Source organism: Rhipicephalus sanguineus, unplaced genomic scaffold, assembly GCF_013339695.2.
Source record: "Rhipicephalus sanguineus isolate Rsan-2018 unplaced genomic scaffold, BIME_Rsan_1.4 Seq496, whole genome shotgun sequence".
In the NCBI taxonomy this organism is placed as follows: domain Eukaryota; kingdom Metazoa; phylum Arthropoda; class Arachnida; order Ixodida; family Ixodidae; genus Rhipicephalus; species Rhipicephalus sanguineus.
This window is the reverse complement of record NW_023615372.1, coordinates 8,810-34,306: the sequence shown is the minus strand read 5'-3', so window position 1 is coordinate 34,306 and position 25,497 is coordinate 8,810. Positions and strand designations below refer to the sequence as shown.

At 47.3% G+C, this 25,497-nt stretch overlaps 4 protein-coding genes and 12 non-coding genes across 16 annotated transcripts; all 16 read left to right on the top strand.

The window, feature by feature from the left end:
• The first annotated feature begins 1,309 nt into the window (after positions 1-1,309).
• Trnas-aga (transfer RNA serine (anticodon AGA)) lies at positions 1,310-1,391 on the top strand. The gene has a single exon. It is a non-coding gene; the product is annotated as a tRNA-Ser (tRNA).
• Positions 1,392-1,592: 201 nt separating this feature from the next.
• On the top strand, positions 1,593-1,674 carry Trnas-aga (transfer RNA serine (anticodon AGA)). The gene has a single exon. It is a non-coding gene; the product is annotated as a tRNA-Ser (tRNA).
• Positions 1,675-1,876: 202 nt separating this feature from the next.
• Trnas-aga (transfer RNA serine (anticodon AGA)) lies at positions 1,877-1,958 on the top strand. The gene has a single exon. It is a non-coding gene; the product is annotated as a tRNA-Ser (tRNA).
• A 203-nt stretch (positions 1,959-2,161) lies between these two features.
• Trnas-aga (transfer RNA serine (anticodon AGA)) lies at positions 2,162-2,243 on the top strand. The gene has a single exon. It is a non-coding gene; the product is annotated as a tRNA-Ser (tRNA).
• A 1,479-nt stretch (positions 2,244-3,722) lies between these two features.
• On the top strand, positions 3,723-7,450 carry LOC125756699 (uncharacterized). The gene is made up of 2 exons (XM_049411603.1): positions 3,723-3,872; positions 6,251-7,450. The coding sequence occupies exons 1-2, from the start codon at positions 3,723-3,725 to the stop codon at positions 7,391-7,393; spliced, it is 1,293 nt and encodes a 430-aa protein (XP_049267560.1). The 3' UTR covers positions 7,394-7,450.
• Positions 7,451-7,802: 352 nt separating this feature from the next.
• Positions 7,803-7,884, top strand: Trnas-aga (transfer RNA serine (anticodon AGA)). The gene has a single exon. It is a non-coding gene; the product is annotated as a tRNA-Ser (tRNA).
• Positions 7,885-8,086: 202 nt separating this feature from the next.
• Positions 8,087-8,168, top strand: Trnas-aga (transfer RNA serine (anticodon AGA)). Its single transcript has one exon. It is a non-coding gene; the product is annotated as a tRNA-Ser (tRNA).
• A 203-nt stretch (positions 8,169-8,371) lies between these two features.
• Trnas-aga (transfer RNA serine (anticodon AGA)) lies at positions 8,372-8,453 on the top strand. The gene has a single exon. It is a non-coding gene; the product is annotated as a tRNA-Ser (tRNA).
• A 306-nt stretch (positions 8,454-8,759) lies between these two features.
• Positions 8,760-8,841, top strand: Trnas-aga (transfer RNA serine (anticodon AGA)). The gene has a single exon. It is a non-coding gene; the product is annotated as a tRNA-Ser (tRNA).
• A 223-nt stretch (positions 8,842-9,064) lies between these two features.
• On the top strand, positions 9,065-10,312 carry LOC119377566 (uncharacterized). Its single transcript, XM_037646974.1, has one exon. It carries the CDS (start codon positions 9,101-9,103, stop codon positions 10,310-10,312), a length of 1,212 nt encoding a protein of 403 aa, XP_037502902.1. The 5' UTR covers positions 9,065-9,100.
• A 3,648-nt stretch (positions 10,313-13,960) lies between these two features.
• Positions 13,961-14,042, top strand: Trnas-aga (transfer RNA serine (anticodon AGA)). The gene has a single exon. It is a non-coding gene; the product is annotated as a tRNA-Ser (tRNA).
• Positions 14,043-14,244: 202 nt separating this feature from the next.
• On the top strand, positions 14,245-14,326 carry Trnas-aga (transfer RNA serine (anticodon AGA)). Its single transcript has one exon. It is a non-coding gene; the product is annotated as a tRNA-Ser (tRNA).
• Positions 14,327-14,587: 261 nt separating this feature from the next.
• LOC119377568 (uncharacterized) lies at positions 14,588-15,836 on the top strand. Its single transcript, XM_037646976.2, has one exon. The coding sequence runs from the start codon at positions 14,588-14,590 to the stop codon at positions 15,752-15,754; it is 1,167 nt and encodes a 388-aa protein (XP_037502904.1). The 3' UTR covers positions 15,755-15,836.
• Positions 15,837-17,776: 1,940 nt separating this feature from the next.
• Positions 17,777-19,349, top strand: LOC125756700 (uncharacterized). The gene has a single exon (XM_049411604.1). It carries the CDS (start codon positions 17,838-17,840, stop codon positions 19,347-19,349), a length of 1,512 nt encoding a protein of 503 aa, XP_049267561.1. The 5' UTR covers positions 17,777-17,837.
• Positions 19,350-19,751: 402 nt separating this feature from the next.
• Trnas-aga (transfer RNA serine (anticodon AGA)) lies at positions 19,752-19,833 on the top strand. Its single transcript has one exon. It is a non-coding gene; the product is annotated as a tRNA-Ser (tRNA).
• Positions 19,834-20,035: 202 nt separating this feature from the next.
• Trnas-aga (transfer RNA serine (anticodon AGA)) lies at positions 20,036-20,117 on the top strand. Its single transcript has one exon. It is a non-coding gene; the product is annotated as a tRNA-Ser (tRNA).
• Positions 20,118-25,497: the final 5,380 nt, after the last annotated feature.

Here is a 25,497-nt window from a genome sequence, read left to right as displayed (position 1 = left end):
GCACGGATCGTGGCCAAACAAACCTGACCACTTCGCTAATGTGCCTTGGGTGACGACCCCGGGCAAGTATTTGGACGTCCCGCTGGATGGTTATCGCGACAGCGATCATTATTGGAAAGGTCAGGCGAAAGATATACGGGAGAAGGCCGATAAGTGGATAGGAGCTGCCTTATCGATCTTTGCCAGAGCCACAGTTTGTAACTTGCTTTTTATCAGCAAGTTGTGGTACGTAATGCAGGTGCTGCATTGCTCCCGGTCTAATGTGCAGAAGTTTCACAGAATATTTGCCATATTTGTCTGGGCTTCTGAGTGGGAGCGATGCAGCCGTACCAACTTGTTTCGACGGGTCAAAGATGGGGGGCTGGGACTTGGTCACCTCTTTTTGCGGCAGCTTGTTAACCGTTTTTTGTTTTTTTAGAGACGTCACAGATCCCTTCCTGCGCACACTGTGTCAATTGCGACTTGGTAGATGTCTCCCAGAGTATGTAGTGACTTCCGAGGATTTTGTGGGAGGGATTGGGGCTTTCTTTAAAGAAATTGTGTTTAGTATCAGGTTTCTCACTGTAAGATTTTCAAGGGAGTACCTTTGGAGTGTAAAACGAAAAGAACTTTATTTTGGCCTATGCGGCATCGTCTTTCCAGTGCCGTTGTACAGGTCCTTGTACATTGGAGGCCCAGGTAGCAATGTTTTAAAGAGAGTAAAAAAAATGCGTGTGCAGCCGGGAACAAACACATTTTTTTCTAAACATCATACCGGAACGTTGCCTGTTAAAGCCTTTTTGGAGACAAGGGGTTGCTTTTTGCCATGGGGTACTCATTGTTTAATTTGCAATTTGCCAGAAACCATAGATCATGTTCTTTTGCACTGTTGGGAGGGTGTTTATTTTTGGGACGTTTTGCAGATATCAGTCAAGAAAGAGTTCCCGCTGCACCCGTATGGCATTCGGTTTTTGTGCGTAAACAATGAAGATGGCGTTCCTTTCGATGCAATTATGCTCCTGGGCCTCCACTCCTTGTGGAGATCGCGAATGGCAGGCTACCATTTCGACAAAGATGCGCGGCCTGCACGAGCGTACTTCAGGGAGAGTATTCATTGGTTTATAGAATTTATAAAGTGGAACCGGAACCACCCGAATGGCTGTCAAGACTGCAGCCGCTGGTGACATTGCCTGAATTTTAACTTGACGATACCAGCACCATGCTGGTTGATTACACAGCCACCATATGTACTTTGTACATCGGGTGGTTTTTACGCCAGTGTTGTGTGTATTATGTGCTGTGTACCAAAGCCAGGTAATAAAGAAAAAGAAAAGTCGTGGCCGAGCGGTTAAGGCGATGGACTAGAAATCCATTGGGGTCTCCCCGCACAGGTTCGAATCCTGTCGACTGCGGGTATTCTTTTTTTTCGCACATTTTTGCAGAGAAACCTGTTCTCGCAGATTTATTTACAACCGCGTGAAGTGTTACCGAAGTAAAATCCTGTTCGCAAGTGTGAAATGTACTGCCGGCAGAAATGCTCGATGAAACAGAAACTGAAATCGCATTCAGTAGGTGAAACTGGTGCCGGTACGTTTTATCGTGCGCCTGTCGCTGCAGTCGTGGCCGAGAGGTTAAGGCGATGGACTAGAAATCCATTGGTGTCTCCCCGCACAGGTTCAAATCCTGTCGACTGCGTGTATTCTTTTTTTTTCGCACATTTTTGCAGAGAAACCTGTTCCCGCAGATTTATTTACAACCGCGTGAAGTGCTACCGAAGTAAAATCCTGTTCGCAAGTGTGAAATGTACTGCCGGCAGAAATGCTCGATGAAACAGAAACTGAAATCGCATTCAGTAGGTGAAACTGGTGCCGGTACGTTTGATCGTGCGTCTGTCGCTGCAGTCGTGGCCGAGAGGTTAAGGCGATGGACTAGAAATCCATTGGTGTCTCCCCGCACAGGTTCAAATCCTGTCGACTGCGTGTATTCTTTTTTTTTTCGCACATTTTTGCAGCGAAACCTGGTCTCGCAGATTTATTTACAACCTCGTGAAGTGCTACCGAAGTAAAATCCTGTTCGCAAGTGTGAAATGTACTGCCGGCAGAAATGCTCGATGAAACAGAAACTGAAATCGCATTCAGTAGATGAAACTGGTGCCGGTACGTTTTATCGTGCGTCTGTCACTGCAGTCGTGGCCGAGAGGTTAAGGCGATGGACTAGAAATCCATTGGTGTCTCCCCGCACAGGTTCGAATCCTGTCGACTGCGTGTATTCTTTTTTTTCGCACATTTTTGCAGCGAAACCTGCTCTCGCAGATTTATTTACAACCACGTGAAGTGCTACCGAAGTAAAATCCTGTTCGCAAGTGTGAAATGTACTGCCGGCAGAAATGCTCGATGAAACAGAAACTGAAATCGCATTCAGTAGGTGAAACTGGTGCCGGTACGTTTTATCGTGCGTCTGTCGCTGCAGTCGTGGCCGAGCGATTGAGTCCACTTCCAGCCGCCACGGGTGACGGACGTGTTTTCATGGGCTCGAACGAGCCAGTGCTTGCGGCACAGTTTAGTCGCGGAAACAGGGACGCTATGGAAGATAACCAGGATTATCAAGTACTGCCGCCACATCTGCCGAAAGGTCGTATTGTTTTGAACACAGTATTTTTTCACGGTGACCTACAAGCGAAACCGTACCGAGTCGAGGACTACAGGGATGCCATTGCTCAATTGGAATTGCTACCTGAGGTGGAAGCCTTAGGTGCATTTCAAATGAATCATGTGTGGGCCGTGACGTTCAAAAGTCGTGAAGGTATGCGAAAGTTGTTAGCTGCCGGACATATTAATGTGAAAAACAGGAAGTGCCTGGTGGTAGACCCAAACAACCAGGAGGTTCGAGTGAAGATACACTGGGTGCTCCACAATGTAACAAATGAGGATATACGTGTGGCCTTCGAGCCGTATGGCGAAGTCACAGAAGTGAATAGGAAACGCTGGCGCGTGTCGGGTGTGTCAGAGAAAGGTTCGACAACGCGTGTGCTAAGCCTGAAGCTAAAGACAGGGGTCACAATTGAAGACGTTCCCCACCAAGTACGTGTCGCCGGAGAACTTGCTCTCGTCGTAATTCCTGGAAAGGCCCCCCTTTGTTTGCGCTGCCAAGGAAAAGGTCACATCCGCCGTGACTGCCGAATCCCTCGATGCCAGCGGTGCCGACGGTTTGGCCACGACGAAGCCCAGTGTGTGCTTACGTATGCGAACATAACGGGACCCGCGAAAAGCAAAGATGCTTCTGAAAATTTCATGGACGAAGCTGAAGCCGAAGAAGCAGCAGCGATGGCGCCGGAGAAACCCAAAAAGCCGGAAACGCCCCCAAGTACGACGGTGAAACAGGTGTTGATAGCGAGCGACCAAAGGAAGTCGAAAGAAACGTCAGCAGAACCAAAAAGTGAGGCACCCCAATATAACACGACCGACAATCGTGTTGTAGAAGCGGCTGCGCCGTGCGACCCTTCGAAAGATGAGAGTGTAGCCATGGAAGGCATCACATCGATGTCCGCCAAACGAGGGCATAATGATACCTTCGAAGACTCGGACCTTCCTAAGGATGCAAGCGGCGGCCCTCCGCCACCTAAATCGGCTCTGATGCGACGAATGTCGTTCAAGCCGAAACCGAACATTCCTCCTGACGGACGACCAGAGGCGAAACCGCCGAGCTAAAGGCGGGGCCTCGCTTCCCTTGTCCAAGCCAGCGACATGCCTCCTCTAAAACAAAGACGTTTAGACCCTGCTGCGGAGTCCAGCCACAGGACATCTGTTGAGAGGGAAGACACGGGGCAGCTGGATGATGCCGACTGTGAATTGCCTCAGCACGGTGAACCCTCTTATACATCTCTGCGCTCCGAGGTAAACGCTGTGCGATCTAAGTGCTCCTCACAAATTAAGAACGGAAAGCTTGCCGTGTCCTTACGAATCGCCACTTTGAATGTACGTGGACTAGCAGCCAAGAAGCGTCAAAGTCAAATTAATCGTCTCTTTCTCGAAAATAACCTAGATCTGGCAGCTGTGCAAGAAACCAAGATTGAAAGTGAGGAGCACACGGATCGTATGGTGGAAACTTTTCGAAGACACTATAATGTTTGTGTCAGCCACGCAAAAGGTACATCCGGGGGCTGCGCAATTTATATAAGGAACAACGTAGGCATTGAAAGTGAAAAAGTTGTAGCGTCAGAGGAGGGGCGCTTGATTGTGCTTGACTTTTTGTATTCTGGAAAGGAATGGCGTGGTATTTGTATTTATGCACCAAACACTGATAATGAGCGTGTTGTATTGTTTGAAAGAGTAGAACATTTTCTGAAATGTGAAGAATGCCTTATCATGCTAGGTGATTTTAACTGTGTTTGCATGGCTGAAGATAGAACTAGAAGTGTGCCTGCACGAGATAAAAGTGACCCACTACTAATCTCGCTGCTCAGCGCTTATGAAGAGGGGGGTTACATGGAAGATTTAGGAATACCTACTTTCAAATTGGAAGTAGGCCGTCCTACTTTCACGCATTTACCAACGCGGAAGCTGTGCCATTCCCGTTTAGGCTGGATAGAGCATACGCTATCAGATCTACTCTTGCCAAAGAGTGTGTTAACTTCGAAGTTAAACACGTATCTTTTAGCGACCAGTAGCCTTGTATCACAGCCACATGTTTTCTCTGGGAGGAAGAAGAAAAGAGCCGGTTCAACCTTTTCTTGGAAACTGTGGAAGTTCAACGTGAACACTCTTATAAGACGAAACATTTACTTAGTGATGAAATCTTTGTGGATAAGGTAATCGAAGTACATGGTATTCGAAAAAGTGCGCTCGTCTGAGTCGGGGCGAATGGATCGCTGCAGTGGGAACAGTTCAAGGAAGAACGCGGTTAAAATGAGTGCGATTGAAAGGTCTTCCATGTTACGCTACAATGAAAAAAGAAAGCAAAAAGAACTACAAGGTCAGCTAGAATTCTTGTTGTCAGTCGAAAGCACGCGACCAGGCACTTTAACTAAAGAGATAAGAGAGGTCAAGATTCAGCTGGAGATAATGGACACTGAAAAATACAGAGGAGCAGTCATACGCGCACGCGCAGAACACCTTTGGCTGGGGGAAACACCGACGAAACGCTCGCTGAGCGAAGAAAAGCGCTACGCCTCGCGTAAAGAAATAAAACAGATTAAATACGGAGGAGTGACTACCACGGACAAACAGATGATAGAAAGCGCGTTTTTGGATTATTATAAAGGACTTCTTGGGTGCAGCGGTAACAGAGAAGCAGCCTTGGACAGCGAGTTTTTGTCAATAATGCCGACACTAGATAAGGAAACCACCGCACGCCTTGAAGAGCCAATATCAGTTGGGGAAATTGAAAGGGCCATTAATGAATTAAGTGAAGGGAAAACGCCCGGCCCGGATGGACTAGGCACAGCTTTTTACAAAGCATTCAAATATGAGCTGTCGGAACTCCTGTTACGCCTCGTAGCGGAGGCTTACGAGGTAAAGGAAATGCCGCCGTCCTTTCGAAGGTCACATATTGTACTCATACCCAAAAGTGAAGATCCAGTGAAGCTCTTGTCAGTGAGTGCTTATCGTCCCATAAGCCTCAATAACACTGATTATAAGGTTTTTATGAAGGTACTCGTCAAGAGACTGCAAAGCGTAATACGGTTAATCGTAGGACCGCACCAAACATGCGGAATTAAGGGCCGAACAATAGGAACCAATATCCAGACTGCGAGGAGCATACTTGAGTGTTGCGATGCATGGGACAGCCAAGTAGCAATGTTGCAACTGGACTTGGAAAAGGCTTTTGACCGTGTTATGCATGATGTACTTTTTTCAATATTGAAACATGTAAATGTAGGAGATGTTATTTTAGAAGGGGTGAAGATGTCGTATAGGAATTGTTTTGCTAGCATCGTAATTAACAAGGAAGTCACTGCAAACTTTCAAATTGCAAGGAGTGCCCGTCAGGGTTGCCCGATTTCCCCCTTGTTATTTGCTATCTACTTGGAGCCCTTTGTTTGAGCATAATCAAGAGCGACAAGATACATGGTTTTAGGTTAATGACGGCTGAGGTCAAAGTACTGTCCTACGCAGATGACATCGCTGTTTTTTGTAAAGACAGAGGGAGTATTAGTGAAGCAGTCAGTGTAGCAGACAAGTACTGCAAGTGGTCAGGCAGTGCCTTAAACTGGGATAAGAGTGCAGCTTTTTGGCATGGTACCTGGGACGAAAAGCCTGAATTTTTCGAAAAGGTTAAGTGGAGCTCCGTGCCGACGAAGTACCTCGGTGTGCCACTGCAGAAATATAATGATCCCAGTGAATACTGGAACGACGAGACAGAAAAATTAAGGGAGAAAGCGAACAAGTGGGGAGGAAAAAACCTATCAATATTCGCGAGGTCAACAGTGTGCAACTTATTCTTAGCAGCCAAAATTTGGTATGTACTTCAGGTGCTGTGCATGAACCGCTCAAATGTACAGAAGATACACAGAAGTTTTGCCACTTTTGTTTGGGCCTCCACGTGGGAACGCACGAGCCGTACAAATCTTTTCCGGTCAGTGAAAGCCGGTGGGTTGGGATTAGCCCACTTATTTCTAAGGCAGATTGTTTCCAGGTTTATGTTTCTGCGAGATCAGAGCCATCCTTTCTTACGTACTATGCTACAAGTTAGATTATGCTGTTATCTACCCGAATTGGTTGTATCCACTTGTTGTGCTGGGCGTAGCGGCATTCATGGTTATCTCAACGAAGCTGTTTCGGCTTTTAACATACTAAAAGTACGTTTTTCTTTACAGTACCTTGGTGTGGTGACAAAAAGACAATTATATAAAGACCTTATTGATGTAATGCTGCCTGTGCCGATGTATCGTGCGATGTATGAAAAAGGCCAGGGAAAAGACGTTCTTAAAACGGTTAAAATAATGGTGGTACGGCCATCAGCAAAGACCTTTTTCTTTCAGCTACACACTGGTACACTTCCCGTAAAACCATGGCTGCAGGAAAGGGGCTTATTTGTTCCCTGGTCTGTTAATTGTCTCCTATGCCGCAAACCAGAGAGTGTCGATCACATTTTTTTGGACTGTTTGGATGCTACGTTTCATTGGGACATCCTACAACGAACTTTAACAAAAGACTTACCTTTGACACCCCATGGAATCCGTTTCCTACCGGTTCACAGTGACAGTGGCATACCGTACGACATGTTTATGCTGTTAAGTATGCACGCTATTTGGAAATCATGCATGGCATTTCGGCATGTTGACGCGAAGGCCCGTTCTGTCAGAGAATACTTCATTGAAAGTATAGCTTACATAAGAGATGCATACAATGCACGAGAAGAACAGCCGGAATGGCTCCCTGTACTGAATGAACTTGTAGCACTAAAGCGCTTTTAAACAATTTATGCCAAACAAAGTGTGATTGGCGGTTTTAATGCATTGTTAAATACTTCTTGTCAAACTACACCTGTTTTTTTGTGTGTGTACACGATGTACCTCGTTCTGAATAAAGAAAAAAAAAAGCTCTCATGGCCGAGCAGTTAATTCGATGGAATAGAAATCCATTGGGGTTACCCCGCACAGGTTCGAATCCTGTCGACGGCGTGTATTCATTTTTTCTCGCACATTTTTGCAGAGAAACCCGGTCTCGCAGATTTATTTAGAACCGCGTGAAGAGCTACTGAAGTAAAATCCTGTTCGCAAGTGTGAAATGTACTGCCGGCAGAAATGCTCGATGAAACAGAAACTGAAATCGCATTCAGTAGGTGAAACTGGTGCCGGTACGTTTTATCGTGCGCCTGTCGCTGCACTCGTGGCCGAGCGGTTAAGGCGATGGAATAGAAATCCATTGGGGTCTCCCCGCACAGGTTCGAATCCTGTCGACTGCGTGTATTCTTTTTTTCTCGCACATTTTTGCAGAGAAACCCGGTCTCGCAGATTTATTTACAACCGCGTGAAGAGCTACTGAAGTAAAATCCTGTTCGCAAGTGTGAAATGTACTGCCGGCAGAAATGCTCGATGAAACAGAAACTGAAATCGCATTCAGTAGGTGAAACTGTTGCCGGTACGTTTTATCGTGCGCCTGTCGCTGCAGTCGTGGCCGAGCGGTTAAGGCAATGGAATAGAAAGCCATTGGGGTCTCCCCGCACAGGTTCGAATCCTGTCGACTGCGTGTATTCTTTTTTTTTTCGCACATATTTGCAGAGAAACCTGGTCTCGCAGATTTATTTACAACCTCGTGAAGTGCTACTAAAGTAAAATCCTGTTCGCAAGTGTGAAATGTACTGCCGGCAGAAATGCTCGATGAAACAGAAACTGAAATCGCATTCAGTCGGTGAAACTGGTGCCGGTACGTTTTATCGTGCGCCTGTCGCTGCAGTCATATCCGAGCGGTTAAGGCGATGGAATAGAAATCCATTGGGGTCTCCCCGCACAGGTTCGAATCCTGTCGACTGCGTGTATTCTTTTCTTCTCGCACATTTTTGCAGAGAAACCCGGTCTCGCAGATTTATTTACAACCGCGTGAAGAGCTACTGAAGTAAAATCCTGTTCGCAAGTGTGAAATGTACTGCCGGCAGAAATGCTCGATGAAACAGAAACTGAAATCGCATTCAATAGGTGAAACTGGTGCCGGTACGTTTTATCGTGCGCCTGTCGGTGCAGTCGTGGCCGAGCGGTTCCTTTGTATTGTATTATGTGAGTGTGATATGACTGCCCTGTACAATGTCCAAGCCAGGCAATAAATAAAAAAAAATAAAAAAAAAAAGTCGTGGCCGAGCGGTTAAGGCGATGGAATAGAAATCCATTGGGGTCTCCCCGCACAGGTTCGAATCCTGTCGACTGCGTGTATTCTTTTTTTTTCGCACATTTTTGCAGAGAAACCTGGTCTCGCAGATTTATTTACAACCTCGTGAAGTGCTACTAAAGTAAAATCCTGTTCGCAAGTCTGAAATGTACTGCCGGCAGAAATGCTCGATGAAACAGAAACTGAAATCGCATTCAGTAGGTGAAACTGGTGCCGGTACGTTTTATCGTGCGCCTGTCGGTGCAGTCGTGGCCGAGGGATTCCACTTCCGGCCGCGATAGCGAGCGGACGCATTTGGAATGGGCTCTGTCGGAGCGGTATCAGCGGCCGTTTCTGGCCGCGGAAACAGGGTGTCTGCTGCCTCGGATAACGAGTATCGCGTTGTTTTGCCTAGTCTGCCATCAGGAAGTTTAGTTTTGAATACGGTTTTCATGCATGGGGATGTGAGGGCCCGGCCCTATCGTGTAGAAGACTTCAGGGATACGCTGAGTGATTTGAAATTGCTCCCCGAGGTTTCGTCCTTGGGGGCGTATCAAATGAATCACGTATGGGCAGTCACGTTCAAGTGTGCGGAAGGCGCGAAGAGGCTGCTCGAAAAAGCCGACGTGAAAGTGAAGGGCCAGCGTTGCGTCCTCATTGACCCGTCGAAGAAGGAACTGCGGTTGAAGTTGCACTGGCTCCTGCCTACCGTTCCCGACGACGACGTACGGGCGGCCTTGCTGAACTACGGAAGAGTGACGGATATAGTCAAGGAACGCTGGAAGGTTAGCGGCGTGTCTGACAAGGCCTCAACGACACGTACCGTGACAATGAACCTGAAGGCAGGAGTCAAGCCAGAGGATATACCCCATCAGATAAGGATTGCTGGTGAGCTTGCCCTTGTGGTAGTGCCGGGAAGGGCACCACTATGCCTTCGCTGTCAGTGCACCGGGCACATTCGCCGGGACTGTAAGGTGCCGCGCTGCACGCTGTGTCGTCGCTTTGGCCACACCGAGACAGAATGCGTGCGTACCTACGCCAGTGTCGCGGGGCCCGTGGGGAGTGACGACAACTCGGAGCTGCTAATGGATGAAGCCGATTCGGAAGCAGCAGCGAGTGCTGAGACAGAAAGCGCTACGACGGACAGTGCACCGGCTGAACAAATCTCGGGCGAGAAAGTTCGAGCGGGGCCGGCGAACTTCAAAGGCGAAGGCGCACTACTGGTTACAGATGAAGCCTCAGAAGCAGCACTGGCCAGGGATGAGAAGAGCAAAGCGCCAGTGGCGGGTGGCAAGAAGGAAGCGGAGGAGGCAATGGACATTTCTAAGGAAGGCGCCGCGACTAATAAGCGACCACACGAAGGCGTCGAGGGAGAGGGTTCTTCTACGGACCTGATCAGCGCCGGAGAGCCACCACCAAAAGCAGCCCCCCAGCGTCGGGCAACGTTGCGGCCAAGGCCGACCATCCCACAAGACCGGAGGCTGACGGCGTCGACACCATCGACGCCGCCACCACCGCCACCGGTTACATAGCAGTAAGCTTAGAAAGCCCCGTTCTAGGTATCGGGCCCCACGGTAATCTGTCGTCAAGGGTAAGCCCCATACTCTGGGTCTCTATTACACTATATTATTGCAATGGCACTGCCTGACAAACCCTTGCGCTTCGCCACAATCAATGTTAGAGGGCTTGTAGCTAGGAGAAGGCAATTGCAGTTGTATAGACTGACGATGGAACAAGATTTAGATATCATTGCCGTACAAGAAACGAAAATTGAAGGTGACGTCGAGACCAAGAGTATGGTGCTTCCTTTCACGTCAAGGTACTACGCGGCTGTTAGTCACGCCGTTGGGAGATCCGCGGGGTGTGTCCTTTTTGTGCGCCAACACCCAGGCCTTGAAGTGAAGGCTGTGAGGTCAGACTCGGCAGGACGCATGGTCGTCTGTGACATTGTTTTTGGTTCAGCAGACTGGCGAGTGATGTGCCTTTACGCTCCTAACGCACTCGATGAAAGAAGACAGTTCTTCGAGAGTATTAGAAACTATTGCAATATTGAAGGGAATCTGGTGCTTATGGGAGACTTTAATTGTGTACTGGCAGCACGCGATAAATCGAGTGGTACAGCATATAGAGACGCCAGCACGGCTGAGCTTCGCAAAATAATTGATGAATATGGGCTCGAGGACGTGGCGGAATGCTTGGATAGCGGCCGAAATGTGCGCTTCACGCATTTTCAAGCATCCAGCCACGCCCGGCTTGACAGAGTGTACGTTCCGGGCGAATTGATAACGCTTGCGCAAGAGTACCGAGTGCAGTCTGTTTCATTTAGCGACCACTGCCTAGTCTCGTTTGATATTAAAAGCAAAGCGGAAAGTAGAAATAAGTTCGCATGGGAATTGTGGAAGCTCAATGCGAAGATTTTAGACGATGAGGTTTTCTGCGAAAAAGTGTTAGCCTCGCTTGAAGAGATTAAGAACCGAGCAGACACAACAGTAGGCGAACAATGGGAAACTTTCAAACAAAAAACGAAAATGAAGGCACTGGAAAGATCCAGCGCTATAAAGCACGAGAAGAATAAATACGAGGCAGACCTGCGGAAAAGCTTGCAAATGCTTACATATCAAGAAAGCCTAGCTCCTGGGACGTTCAGGGACGATATCTGTGCGCTCAAGCAGAAGCTTGAGCAGACGGATATCGAACGCTATCGCGGGGCGTTGATCCGAGCTAGAGTAGATGCAATGGTAACAGGTGAGGCACCAACTAAAAGAGCCATCGCAAAGGAAAGGAAGTGGGCCCGCAGGAACGTAATTTACGAAGTAGAACAAGACGGTGTTATCTTGAATGAACAGACAGACATCGAACACGTGTTCACGATGTACTATAAACAGTTGTTTGCCTGTAGCCCGGTTGACGCGGAAAGTTTCAAGACAGAATTCATGCCTTCAATGCCAAAGATTGATAACAGTTCAAAAGAGACTTTAGAGCGCCCGATTACGGCCGAGGAAATAGCGGTGGCTATTGATGACTTGAAACCGGGGAAATCTCCTGGGCCCGATGGGCTAGGAGCTGATTTTTACAAGGCGTTCAAGTACGAAGTAGCCCCTATACTAGCTAATGTTTTAGAAGATGCATATGAACGTAAGCGATTACCGCCTTCATTCCTGTCCACGCACACAGTTCTGATCCCAAAAACAGACGATCGTGACACGTTAAGGCAGGTAACGGCATATCGCCCTATCAGCTTAGCGAATGTCGACTACAAGGTATACATGAAAGTTTTGGCGAAAAGACTACAAGCGGTTATTAAGGATATAGTTGGACCGCACCAGACGTGCGGTATAAAGGACCGGTCCATTTTCACTAACATTCACATGGCGAGAAGCATACTGGAGTGCTGTGACGTATTAGGCAAACAAGTCGCAATGCTCCAGCTCGATTTAGAGAAAGCGTTCGATCGCGTACCGCACGAAATACTGTTTGCGATTCTGGAATATATAAACGTGGGATCCGTTATCACAGAGGGAGTCGCAACGGCGTACAGGGGCTGCACGACGAGGCTAATAATCAACAAGTCCGTGGGAGAGCTTATCGAAGTGCAGCGGTCGGTGCGACAGGGTTGCCCCCTCTCACCGCTACTTTTCGCTTTATATATCGAGCCCTTGTGCCTCAGTGTAATAAGAGCTAGTTGTATAAATGGCTTTAAAATACAGCACGTTGAGGTAAAACTACTCGCATACGCGGATGACATAGCAGTGTTTTGCGGGGACCACGCCAGTGTCACGAATACTGTGAAAATTGTGAAGCGTTTTTGTGCTACTAGCGGCAGCGCTGTTAACTGGGGCAAGAGCCTCGGAATCTGGCATGGAGCTTGGCCAGTGACACCCAACACGTTTGCCAACATGCAATGGGTTTCCACACCCACGAGATACCTAGGCGTCCCTTTAGAGTTTTATCGCGACAGTGAACCCTACTGGCAGAACCAAGTTTTGGAAATGCGCGCAAGGGCGGAGAAGACAAAAGGGTCAGAATTGTCTATGTTTGCCCGCAGCACTGTGTGCAATGTCTTTTTTGTTACGAAATTATGGTATGTGCTAAGCGTTTTGCACTGCTCTCGCACTAACGTACAGAAGTTGCACAGAATTCTGGCTGTTTTTGTTTGGGGGTCGGTTTGGGAGAGGACAAGCCGTACCAACCTGTTCCGACGTGTACGTGATGGAGGCCTCAGCCTGTCGCATTTATTCCTGAGGCAAGTAGTGAACCGGTTCTGTTTCCTACGTGATGTGAAGGACCCCTTTTTACGTACTGTACTACAGCTTAGACTAAGTAAACTTGTGCCTGATTTTGTTGTATCCACCGAATTTATAGCAGGAGGGGTTTTCGGTTTCCTGAAGGAAGTTGTGGCGGCTTATAAATTCTTGCGTGCTCGATTTTCTTGTGAATGTTTGTCGGAAGTGAAACGAAGGAAGTTGTACAAGGACCTCGTCGATGTACTTCTTCCTGTGCCTCTGTATCGCGCCATGTATAGTGCCAATCCAGGAAGCGATGTTCTGAAGCGTGTAAAAAGAATGTATGTTGCTCCAGGAGCCAAGTCCTTTTTCTTCAGGTTGCACACCGGGACACTAGAGGTTAAAACATGGATAAAGGAAAAGGGAATGTGTGTACCTTGGGGTGTGCACTGCTTTATATGTAGAAAGCCTGAGACCATTGAGCATGTCTTTTTAGAATGCTGGGAAGGCGTGTTCTTTTGGGACATACTGCAAAGAACGCTGAAAAAAGACTTTCCCCTAGACCCGCGAGGAATCCGTTTCCTATCTGTGGAAAATGAAGACGGCGTCCCATTTGACGCAGTTATGCTCATGGGATTGCACTGCATATGGAAGGCCTGCATGGCCGCACGTCATGTCGATGTAGATGCAAGGTCGGCACAGGAGTATTTCCGTGAATCAGTGGGCAGGTTCCTGGAAGCACACAAATCTTCGGAGCCGGTACCTGAATGGGTATCGAGGATCGAGCCACTCATGTATATGAAACGATTTTAGCCACCACATTTCAGCCATAGTTTGGCTGATCGTTTTATCCATGCCCACTTTACGCACTTATGTAATATGTATTCTTACGTTTGACCTCTGATTGTGTTTGTGTTCCGATGTGTATGTCAAAGCAGGCAATAAAGAAAAAAAAAAAAAGTCGTGGCCGAGCGGTTAAGGCGATGGAATAGAAATCCATTGGGGTCTCCCCGCACAGGTTCGAATCCTGTCGACTGCGTGTATTCTTTTTTTTTCGCACATTTTTGCAGAGAAACCTGGTCTCGCAGATTTATTTACAACCTCGTGAAGTGCTACTAAAGTAAAATCCTGTTCGCAAGTGTGAAATGTACTGCCGGCAGAAATGCTCGATGAAACAGAAACTGAAATCGCATTCAGTAGGTGAAACTGGTGCCGGTACGTTTTATCGTGCGCCTGTCGCTGCAGTCGTGGCCGAGAGGTTAAGGCGATGGACTAGAAATCCATTGGGGTCTCCCCGCACAGGTTCGAATCCTGTCGACTGCGTGTATTCTTTTTTTTTTCGCACATTTTTGCAGAGAAACCTGGTCTCGCAGATTTATTTACAACCTCGTGAAGAGCTACTGAAGTAAAATCCTGTTCGCAAGTGTGAAATGTACTGCCGGCAGAAATGCTCGATGAAACAGAAACTGAAATCGCATTCAGTAGGTGAAACTGGTGCCGGTACGTTTTATCGTGCGCCTGTCGCTGCAGTCGTGGCCGAGCGGATTTCACTTCCGGCCACTGCTGTGTACGGACGTGTGCATCATGCGCTCCGTAGGGGCGGATACAGCGGCCCAGATGGGTCGCGGAAACAGGATTGTCGCCGAAGATGAACAGGATTACGAAGTCGTTTTGCCGCAGTTGCCTACAGGTGCGTGTGTTATGAATACTGTTTTTCTACACGGAGATATCAAGGCAAGGCCGTATCGTGTTGAAGACGTCCGTGACACTTTGGTTAGTCTGGGTATGTTGCCTGAGGTACTCGCCTTAGGCGCTTTCCAGATGAACCACGTCTGGGCCGTGACTTTCAGTACGGCGCAAGCCACGAAAAAGATGCTAGCACTTGGTGACGTAAAGATAAAGGAAAGGCGCTGCCTCGTTATCGACCCGAACAAGCAGGATGTCCGGCTAAAGCTTTATTGGCTTCTGCATAATGTACCGGATGAAGATGTGCGCACCGCACTCGCAAACTATGGAAGAGTGACAGAAGTATCAAAGGAACGTTGGCGCGTCCAAGGTATCGCCGATAAAGGAACCTCCACCAGGACTGTCACCCTGCAATTAAAAGCGGGCTTGACAGTCGAAGACCTACCACACCAGCTCCGAGTGGGCGGCATAACAACGCTTTTGGTTGTGCCAGGACGAGCACCGCTTTGCTTACGATGTCGACGAACGGGACATATACGCCGGGACTGTCGCATACCCCGGTGTGGTCGGTGCAGACGCTATGGTCACGGAGACAGCGAGTGTGTCCAAACATACGCCAGTGTGGCCGGGCCTGTGGCTGGCGACCATCTCACGGAGCACATAATGGACCAAGCTGATGCAGAAGAAGCAGCGGAAAGCAGAAATCGGGGTCCCGTATTCACGCCCCTTTCTAAGGGCCCGAAGGACGAAGGAAGCGAAGCGGCTCAGGCTGAACAAACGGGTCAACAGACCAACAGCGTGAGCTCTATAGCGCGGGACCAAAGCGACAACGAAAATGAGCAAGGTATTGGGTCGTCGACTGGACAACCTGAAGATATGGACGTCACAAGAGCGGGGACAAGCGCAAAGCGAACGCTTGAAGATGTCAGCAACGAGGACGCAGAACCAGAGAGGACAACAGGAGGTGAGCCGGCAACGAAAGCGGCAACGCTCAGGCGACCCAGCTTGAGGTTCAAGCCGAACATCGCTGCGGGCACACGTCCGCCGCCGAAGCCACCCTCGTAGCCACGGGGGAAGACAGTCAACGAGGGACCTAAATCCATAGGCGCTCAAGGACATAGCGAATATGGCTTCATCATTATGTGACGCGTGTGGGAAGTACCCGCCTTGTACGTGCCTATCCACAACTTCAACGGGGGAAGCCAGGGATGTGTCAATCGGCGAGGTAAGAACCATGCGGTCCGTATCTTGCCCGCGGCCTTCACAGCCCATAACTACGTTGCGTATCGCAACTTTAAATGTGCGCGGACTTCGATCTAAACGAAAGCAATATCAGGTTAGTCGTCTTTTCCTAGAGGACGACCTCGATATCATAGCGGTACAGGAAACGAAGGTCGAAAGTCAAGAACAAACGGACCGCATGGTCGAACCTTTTCGGTCCCGCTATAATGTTTGCATATGTCATTCTGTTGGCACCTCTGGAGGGTGTGCTCTCTTTCTGCGGAACTCTTTAGGATTTGTTGAAGAGTATGTTCATGCTAGCGATGACGGCCGTCTCGTTTTGTGCGATTTTCACGGTTTTGGTAAAAAATGGCGCATCATTTGCGTATATGCACCGAATAGTATAACTGAGCGGTTATCCTTTTTTGCAAGTGTCGAACGGTATTTAAAATCTGAAAGAAACGTGATAATTCTGGGGGATTTTAATTGCGTGTGCTTCAGAGAAGATAGAAGCAAAAGACTATCCGTTCGTGATCAAAGTGCTTTGTTGCTGTCAGAGCTTATGCAAGAGGGGGGTTTTGAAGATGTAGGAAACGTATTGCAAATTGGAAGTGGCGCTAGGTTTACGCATTTCCAGCGCGATTGCCATTCCCGTTTAGATAGAGCATACGTATCAGATGTACTCGTGCCGCTATGCAACAGTTACGAGCACAAACCAGTAGCTTTCAGTGATCACAGTGCCGTAATGTTTTCTCTGGGAGTGAAGAAGAAAAGATCAACCTTTTCTTGGAAACTGTGGAAACTGAACAATAAATTACTTAGTGATGAAATCTTTGTGGATAAGGTAAAAGTACTTATTGAAAAAGTGCGCTCGTCTGAGTCGGGGCGAATGGTCGCTGCATGGGAACAGTTCAAGGAAGAAGTTAAAATTGCTGCAATTGAAAGGTCTTCCATGTTACGCTACAATGAAAAAAGAAAGCAAAAAGAACTACAAGGTCAGCTAGAATTCTTGTTGTCAGTCGAAAGCACGCGACCAGGCACTTTAACTAAAGAGATAAGAGAGGTCAAGATTCAGCTGGAGATAATGGACACTGAAAAATACAGAGGAGCAGTCATACGCGCACGCGCAGAACACCTTTGGCTGGGGGAAACACCGACGAAACGCTCGCTGAGCGAAGAAAAGCGCTACGCCTCGCGTAAAGAAATAAAACAGATTAAATACGGAGGAGTGACTACCACGGACAAACAGATGATAGAAAGCGCGTTTTTGGATTATTATAAAGGACTTCTTGGGTGCAGCGGTAACAGAGAAGCAGCCTTGGACAGCGAGTTTTTGTCAATAATGCCGACACTAGATAAGGAAACCACCGCACGCCTTGAAGAGCCAATATCGGTTGGGGAAATTGAAAGGGCCATTAATGAATTAAGTGAAGGGAAAACGCCCGGCCCGGATGGACTAGGCACAGCTTTTTACAAAGCATTCAAAGATGAGCTGTCGGAACTCCTGTTACGCCTCGTAGCGGAGGCTTACGAGGTAAAGGAAATGCCGCCGTCCTTTCGAAGGTCACATATTGTACTCATACCCAAAAGTGAAGATCCAGTGAAGCTCTTGTCAGTGAGTGCTTATCGTCCCATAAGCCTCACTAACACTGATTATAAGGTTTTTATGAAGGTACTCGCCAAGAGACTGCAAAGTGTAATACGGTTAATCGTAGGACCGCACCAAACATGCGGAATTAAGGGCCGAACAATAGGAACCAATATCCACACTGCGAGGAGCATACTTGAGTGTTGCGATGCATGGGACAGCCAAGTAGCAATGTTGCAACTGGACTTGGAAAAGGCTTTTGACCGTGTTATGCATGATGTACTTTTTTCAATATTGAAACATGTAAATGTAGGAGATGTTATTTTAGAAGGGGTGAAGATGTCGTATAGGAATTGTTTTGCTAGCATCGTAATTAACAAGGAAGTCACTGCAAACTTTCAAATTGCAAGGAGTGCCCGTCAGGGTTGCCCGATTTCCCCCTTGTTATTTGCTATCTACTTGGAGCCCTTTTGTTTGAGCATAATCAATAGCGACAAGATACATGGTTTTAGGTTAATGACGGCTGAGGTCAAAGTACTGTCCTACGCAGATGACATCGCTGTTTTTTGTAAAGACAGAGGGAGTATTAGTGAAGCAGTCAGTGTAGCAGACAAGTACTGCAAGTGGTCAGGCAGTGCCTTAAACTGGGATAAGAGTGCAGCTTTTTGGCATGGTACCTGGGACGAAAAGCCTGAATTTTTCGAAAAGGTTAAGTGGAGCTCCGTGCCGACGAAGTACCTCGGTGTGCCACTGCAGAAATATAATGATCCCAGTGAATACTGGAACGACGAGACAGAAAAATTAAGGGAGAAAGCGAACAAGTGGGGAGGAAAAAACCTATCAATATTCGCGAGGTCAACAGTTTGCAACTTATTCTTAGCAGCCAAAATTTGGTATGTACTTCAGGTGCTGTGCATGAACCGCTCAAATGTACAGAAGATACACAGAATTTTTGCCACTTTTGTTTGGGCCTCCACGTGGGAACGCACGAGCCGTACAAATCTTTTCCGGTCAGTGAAAGCCGGTGGGTTGGGATTAGCCCACTTATTTCTAAGGCAGATTGTTTCCAGGTTTATGTTTCTGCGAGATCAGAGCCATCCTTTCTTACGTACTATGTTACAAGTTAGATTATGCTGTTATCTACCCGAATTTGTTGTATCCACTTGTTGTGCTGGGCGTAGCGGCATTCATGGTTATCTCAACGAAGCTGTTTCGGCTTTTAACATACTAAAAGTACGTTTTTCTTTACAGTACCTTGGTGTGGTGACAAAAAGACAATTATATAAAGACCTTATTGATGTAATGCTGCCTGTGCCGATGTATCGTGCGATGTATGAAAAAGGCCAGGGAAAAGACGTTCTTCAAAGGGTTAAAATAATGGTGGTACGGCCATCAGCAAAGACCTTTTTCTTTCAGCTACACACTGGTACACTTCCCGTAAAACCATGGCTGCAGGAAAGGGGCTTATTTGTTCCCTGGTCTGTTAATTGTCTCCTATGCCGCAAACCAGAGAGTGTCGATCACATTTTTTTGGACTGTTTGGATGCTACGTTTCATTGGGACATCTTACAACGAACTTTAAAAAAAGACTTACCTTTGACACCCCATGGAATCCGTTTCCTACCGGTTCACAGTGACAGTGGCATACCGTACGACATGTTTATGCTGTTAAGTATGCACGCTATTTGGAAATCATGCATGGCATTTCGGCATGTTGACGCGAATGCCCGTTCTGTCAGAGAATACTTCATTGAAAGTATAGCTTACATAAGAGATGCATACAATGCACGAGAAGAACAGCCGGAATGGCTCCCTGTACTGAATGAACTTGTAGCACTAAAGCGCTTCTAAACAATTTATGCCAAACAAAGTGTGATTGGCGGTTTTAATGCATTGTTAAATACTTCTTGTCAAACTACACCTGTTTTTTTTGTGTGTGTACACGATGTACCTCGTTCTGAATAAAGAAAAAAAAAAGTGGCCGAGCGGTTAAGGCGATGGAATAGAAATCCATTGGGGTCTCCCCGCACAGGTTCGAATCCTGTCGACTGCGTGTATTCTTTTTCTCGCACATTTTTCCAGAGAAACCCGGTCTCGCAGATTTATTTACAACCGCGTGAAGAGCTACTGAAGTAACATCCTGTTCGCAAGTGTGAAATGTACTGCCGGCAGAAATGCTCGATGAAACAGAAACTGAAATCGCATTCAGTAGGTGAAACTGGTGCCGGTACGTTTTATCGTGCGCCTGTCGCTGCAGTCATGGCCGAGCGGTTAAGGCGATGGAATAGAAATCCATTGGGGTCTCCCCGCACAGGTTCGAATCCTGTCGACTGCGTGTATTCTTCTTTTTTCGCACATTTTTGCAGCGAAACCTGCTCTCGCAGATTTATTTACAACCGCGTGAAGAGCTACTGAAATAAAATCCTGTTCGCAAGTGTGAAATGTACTGCCGGCAGAAATGCTCGATGAAACAGAAACTGAAATCGCATTCAGTAGGTGAAACTGGTGCCGGTACGTTTTATCGTGCGCCTGTCGCTGCAGTCGTGGCCGAGAGGTTAAGGCGATGGACTAGAAATCCATTGGGGTCTCCCCGCACAGGTTCGAATCCTGTCGACTGCGTGTATTCTTTTTTTTTTCGCACATTTTTGCAGAGAAACCTGGTCTCGCAGATTTATTTACAACCTCGTGAAGTGCTACTAAAGTAAAATCCTGTTCGCAAGTGTGAAATGTACTGCCGGGCAGAAATGCTCGATGAAACAGAAACTGAAATCGCATTCAGTAAGTGAAACTGGTGCCGGTACGTTTTATCGTGCGCCTGTCGCTGCAGTCGTGGCCGAGCTTACTTATCCTGACTCCGTGTGCCCGGCTAGCTCAGTCGGATTCCACTTCCGGCCGCCACGGGTGACGGACGTGTTTCATGGGCTCGAACGAGCCAGTGCTTGCGGCACAGTTTAGCCGCGGAAACAGGGACGCTATGGAAGATAACCAGGATTATCAAGTACTGCTGCCACATCTGCCGAAAGGTCGTATTGTTTTGAACACAGTATTTTTGCACGGTGACCTACAAGCGAGACCGTACCGAGTCGAGGACTACAGGGATGCCCTTGCTCAATTGGAATTGCTACCTGATGTGGAAGCCTTAGGTGCATTTCAAATGAATCATGTGTAGGCCGTGACGTTCAAAAGTCGTGAAGGTATGCAAAAGTTGTTAGCTGCCGGACATATTAATGTGAAAAACAGAAAGTGCCTGGTGGTAGACCCAAACAACCAGGAGGTCCGAGTGAAGATACACTGGGTGCTCCACAATGTAACAAATGAGGACATTCGTGTGGCCTTCGAGCCGTATGGCGAAGTCACAGAAGTGAATAGGCAACGCTGGCGCGTGTCGGGTGTGTCAGAGAAAGGTTCGACAACGCGTGTGCTAAGCCTGAAGCTAAAGACAGGGGTCACAATTGAAGACGTTCCCCACCAAGTACGTGTCGCCGGAGAACTTGCTCTCGTCGTAATTCCTGGAAAGGCCCCCCCTTTGTTTGCGCTGCCAAGGAAAAGGTCACATCCGCCGTGACTGCCGAATCCCTCGATGCCAGCGGTGCCGACGGTTTGGCCACGACGAAGCCCAGTGTGTGCCTACGTATGCGAACATAACGGGACCCGCGAAAAGCAAAGATGCTTCTGAAAATTTCATGGACGAAGCTGAAGCCGAAGAAGCAGCAGCGATGGCGCCGGAGAAACCCAAAAAGCCGGAAACGCCCCCCAGTACGACGGTGAAACAGGTGTTGATAGCGAGCGACCAAAGGAAGTCGAAAGAAACGTCAGCAGAACCAAAAAGTGAGGCACCCCAATATAACACGACCGAAAATGCGTGTGGTAGAAGCGGCTGCGCCGTGCGACCCTTCGAAAGATGAGAGTGTAGCCATGGAAGGCATCGCATCGATGTCCGCCAAACGAGGGCATAACGAAACCTTCGAAGACTCGGACCTTCCTAAGGATGCAAGCGGCGGCCCTCCGCCACCTAAATCGGCTCTGATGCGACGAATGTCGTTCAAGCCGAAACCGAACATTCCTCCTGACGGACGACCAGAGGCGAAACCGCCGAGCTAAAGGCGGGGCCTCGCTTCCCTTGTGCAAGCCAGCGACATGCCTCCTCTAAAACAAAGACGTTTAGACCCTGCTGCGGAGTCCAGCCACCGGACATCTGTTGAGAGGGAAGACACGGGGCAGCTGGATGATGCCGACTGTGAATTGCCTCAGCACGGTGAACCCTCTTATACATCTCTGCGCTCCGAGGTAAACGCTGTGCGATCTAAGTGCTCCTCACACATTAAGAACGGAAAGCTTGCCGTGTCCTACGAATCGCCACTTTGAATGTACGCGGACTAGCAGCCAAGAAGCGTCAAAGTCAAATTAATCGTCTCTTTCTCGAAAATAACTTAGATCTGGCAGCTGTGCAAGAAACCAAGATTGAAAGTGAGGAGCACACGGATCGTATGGTGAAAACTTTTCGAAGACACTATAATGTTTGTGTGAGCCACTCAAAAGGTACATCCGGGGGCTGCGCAATTTATATAAGAAACAACGTAGGCATTGAAAGTGAAAAAGTTGTAGCGTCAGAGGAGGGGCGCTTGATTGTGCTTGACTTTTTGTATTCTGGAAAGGAATGGCGTGTTATTTGTATTTATGCACCAAACACTGATAATGAACGTGTTGTATTGTTTGAAAGAGTAGAACAGTTTCTGAAATGTGAAAAATGCCTTATCATGCTAGTTGATTTTAACTGTGTTTGCCTGGCTGAAGATAGAACTAGAAGTGTGCCTGCACGAGATAAAAGTGAGCGACTACTCATTTCGCTGCTGGAAGAATATTACATGGAAGATTTAGGATACCTACTTTCAAAAGTAGGCCGTCCTACTTTCACGCATTACCAACGCGGAAGCTGTGCTAGGCTGGATAGGATATACGCTACGGTCTCTCTTGCCAAAGAGTGTGTTAACCTCGAAGTTAAACACGTATCTTTTAGCGACCATAGCCTTGTAACAGCCACACTTGGAACCAATTTAAAAAAGAGCCGGTTCAACTGGGAACTATGGAAGTTCAACGTGAAACTCTTAGAAGACGAAACATTTACACAAAGTGTAAAACAAAGAATCGAAGACATGGTATCGACAAAAACACACGGATGGATAGCGGAGTGGGAAAACTTTAAAAACGCGGTCAAATGACTGCGATTGAAAGGGGAAGCATACTTTATCAGAAAGAAAAGACTAAAGAGAAGAACTTCAATGTCAGCTCAATTATCTTATGTGCATGGAAAGTGCAAATCCCGGCTTATATACAAAAGAAATACGGCGAGGTAAAAAACAAGCTTGAACTTATCGCAAGCAGAGAGGTACAAGCGCAGTGATAAGAGCACGAGCTGCAAAAGATATTGGAGGGCGAAACGCCCAACAAGCGTGCGCCTGTGCGACGAAATAAGATTTCAGTCAAAAATGAAATACGCCAGATCTTAGCACAATGAAGTGACGTGTGAAAAGAGTAAAATCGAAGATGCATTTGTAGAATACTACAGTGAGTTATTCATGAATAAAACGAACCATGCAGCTGTTCTAAAGCTGCGATCATTAATTTAAGTGCCAAAGGTTTGAAAATGACATCAAACACGAATGAGCTGCCCAGTAAGTGTGAACGAGTGAGAAACGCTATTAAGGAACTGCCTAGAGGAAAACTCCTGGCCCGATGGATTATGGGGCCGCCTTTTACAAAACGTTTATTGAGAGATAGTCCGAATTTTGCACGAGGTGATGCAGTGAGGCGTACGAAAACAAAGTGTTGCCTCCCTCCTTTCTATCTGCTCATATGGTCCTAATACCAAAGACAGATAATCCAGACAAACTAATGTCAGTAGGAGCTTACCGCCCAATAACTCTTACAAACGTAGACTATAAAATATATACAAAGTTCTAGCCAAACGATTACAAAGCGTTGTCAAGCTGCTCGTAGGACCGCATCAGACGTGCGGCAATAAAGGGTCGTTCTATTTGTACCAATGTGCATGTAGCCCGCAGCGTTTTAGTGTTGGACGCCGTGGCGGGGCGGGTCGCTATGCTCCAACTTGATCTTGCTAAGGCGTTTGACCGTGTCGCACACGAATTTCTTTTTTCTTTGCTTGAACACGTCAACCTCGGAAAAGTAATGCTTGAAGGTTTAAAAATGGCTTACAGTAATTGTACAGTGCGAATAATTGTAAATAAGCAACCTTACAAGAAGCATTGACGTCAGGTCATCCATAAAACAAGGCTGTGCGCTGTCTTCTCTGCTTTTTGCGCTATACCCTTGAACCTTTCTGTCTCAGCTTAATTAACAACAGCAAAATTAATGGCTTCGTGCTTCAAACGCAACACGTCAAAGTTCTCGCATATGCTGATGACGTTGGTGTTTTCTGCACTGATCGCAAAAAGCATAGAAGAGACTATAAGCGTCACCAAAGCATTCTGCGAACAGACAGGATGTGCGATAAACTGGGAGAAGAGCGTCGGTTTCTGGCACTGGCACGTGGGACGTTAAGCCGCAATCATTCGCGAGCATCAATGGTCCAACACACCCACTGCGTATTTAGGTGTACCCTTGAACATTACAACCAGACAGGAGATTACTGGGACTGACCTGACGTCAAAGGTGAAGGAAAAAGTTGGTGGATGGCAAGGCCGTGAATTGTCAATGTTCGCGCGTGCGAGTGCTTGCAATGTTTTCCTGATTGGCAAAAGTGTGGTATGTGCTACAGTTTCTGTCAATGTCTCGCGTAAATGTGCAAAAATTGCACCGTATTTTGCGGTCTTCATTTGGGGCTCAAACTGGGAAAGAGTCAGCAGAACAAATCTTTTTCGTTCACTGAAAGGACGGGGGCCTTGGTCTTTCACATCTGTTCATCAGACAAATTGTGTCGCGGTTGTGTTTTTACGGGACCAGAAAAGACCCGTTTTTGAGAACCGTTATGCATGTGAGGTTAAAAATGCCATTCCTGATTTTGTTGTGTCTAGTGCAGCTGCAATTGACGGCGGTATAAAAGGCTACCTCAAAGAAGTGGTGATTGGCATTCAGGATACTTCAAACACGATTTTTCACTCGAGTATTTGAGTCTTGTATCAGAAAAAAGCTGTACAAAGACCTGATCACTGTAATGATGCCCACACCATTATATAGAATCACTAAATCATAAAGGCCCCGGGCAAGACGTGCTAAAAAGAGTTAAAAAATGACCGTTAAAGGATCTATAAAATCGTTTTTCTTTAAAGTACACACGAACACATTGCCTGTGAAAACATGGCTTAAAGACAAAGGCATATTTATACCGTGGACGACAAACTGCACCGTGTGTAACAAACCGGAGACGATCGAACACACATTCATTGACTGCTGGGATCCAATATTTTTTTGGGATGTGTTACAAAGAACCCTGAAGAAAGAGCTACCGATAACACCACATGGAATACGTTATCTTTCAGTGCAGAATGAGTGTGGTGTTCCATACGACATGATAATGTTATTGGGGCTTTACAGCCTCTGGATCACACGCATGGCCGTGAGGCATATGGATTCTAAAGCCAAATCGACACGGGAAAACTTTATTGAATGTGCAATGTATGTGCGCGACACATTCGAACATTGGATGAACCTCCAGATTGTATGGAGGTATTTGATGAATTTGTGAAAATGAAATGTTTTTAATCCATCACAATGGTCGAGTAGACCAATGTGGTTTTTATACCAATGTATTGCTTTATTTCTGAATAAAAAGGTTATTAAAAAAAAAGAAAAAAAAAGCGGTAGCTACATGGTGAGCGTCCGCTTACAATGCGGGAGGTACCGGGCTTCGATCCCAGTGCTGACCGGGAACCGACCGTTTTTCCAAAGGGGGTAGAAGAGTACACCTACCTGGCGCTCGGTTGTTAATGGGTACTCATATCGAAAGGTCGCCCCATAAGGTTCTGTAACAAGGCCCCTG

Excerpts from the sequence above, each read along its gene's own strand:
- LOC119377568 (XM_037646976.2), top strand. The coding sequence starts at position 14,588 with ATGCGCTCCGTAGGGGCGGATACAGCGGCCCAGATGGGTCGCGGAAAC.
- LOC125756699 (XM_049411603.1), top strand. The coding sequence starts at position 3,723 with ATGCCTCCTCTAAAACAAAGACGTTTAGACCCTGCTGCGGAGTCCAGC. Across the intron at positions 3,873-6,250 it reads ATACATCTCTGCGCTCCGAG|GTTAAGTGGAGCTCCGTGCC; the intron begins GTAAACGCTGTG and ends TTTTTCGAAAAG.
- LOC119377566 (XM_037646974.1), top strand. The coding sequence starts at position 9,101 with ATGGGCTCTGTCGGAGCGGTATCAGCGGCCGTTTCTGGCCGCGGAAAC.
- LOC125756700 (XM_049411604.1), top strand. The coding sequence starts at position 17,838 with ATGTCGTATAGGAATTGTTTTGCTAGCATCGTAATTAACAAGGAAGTC.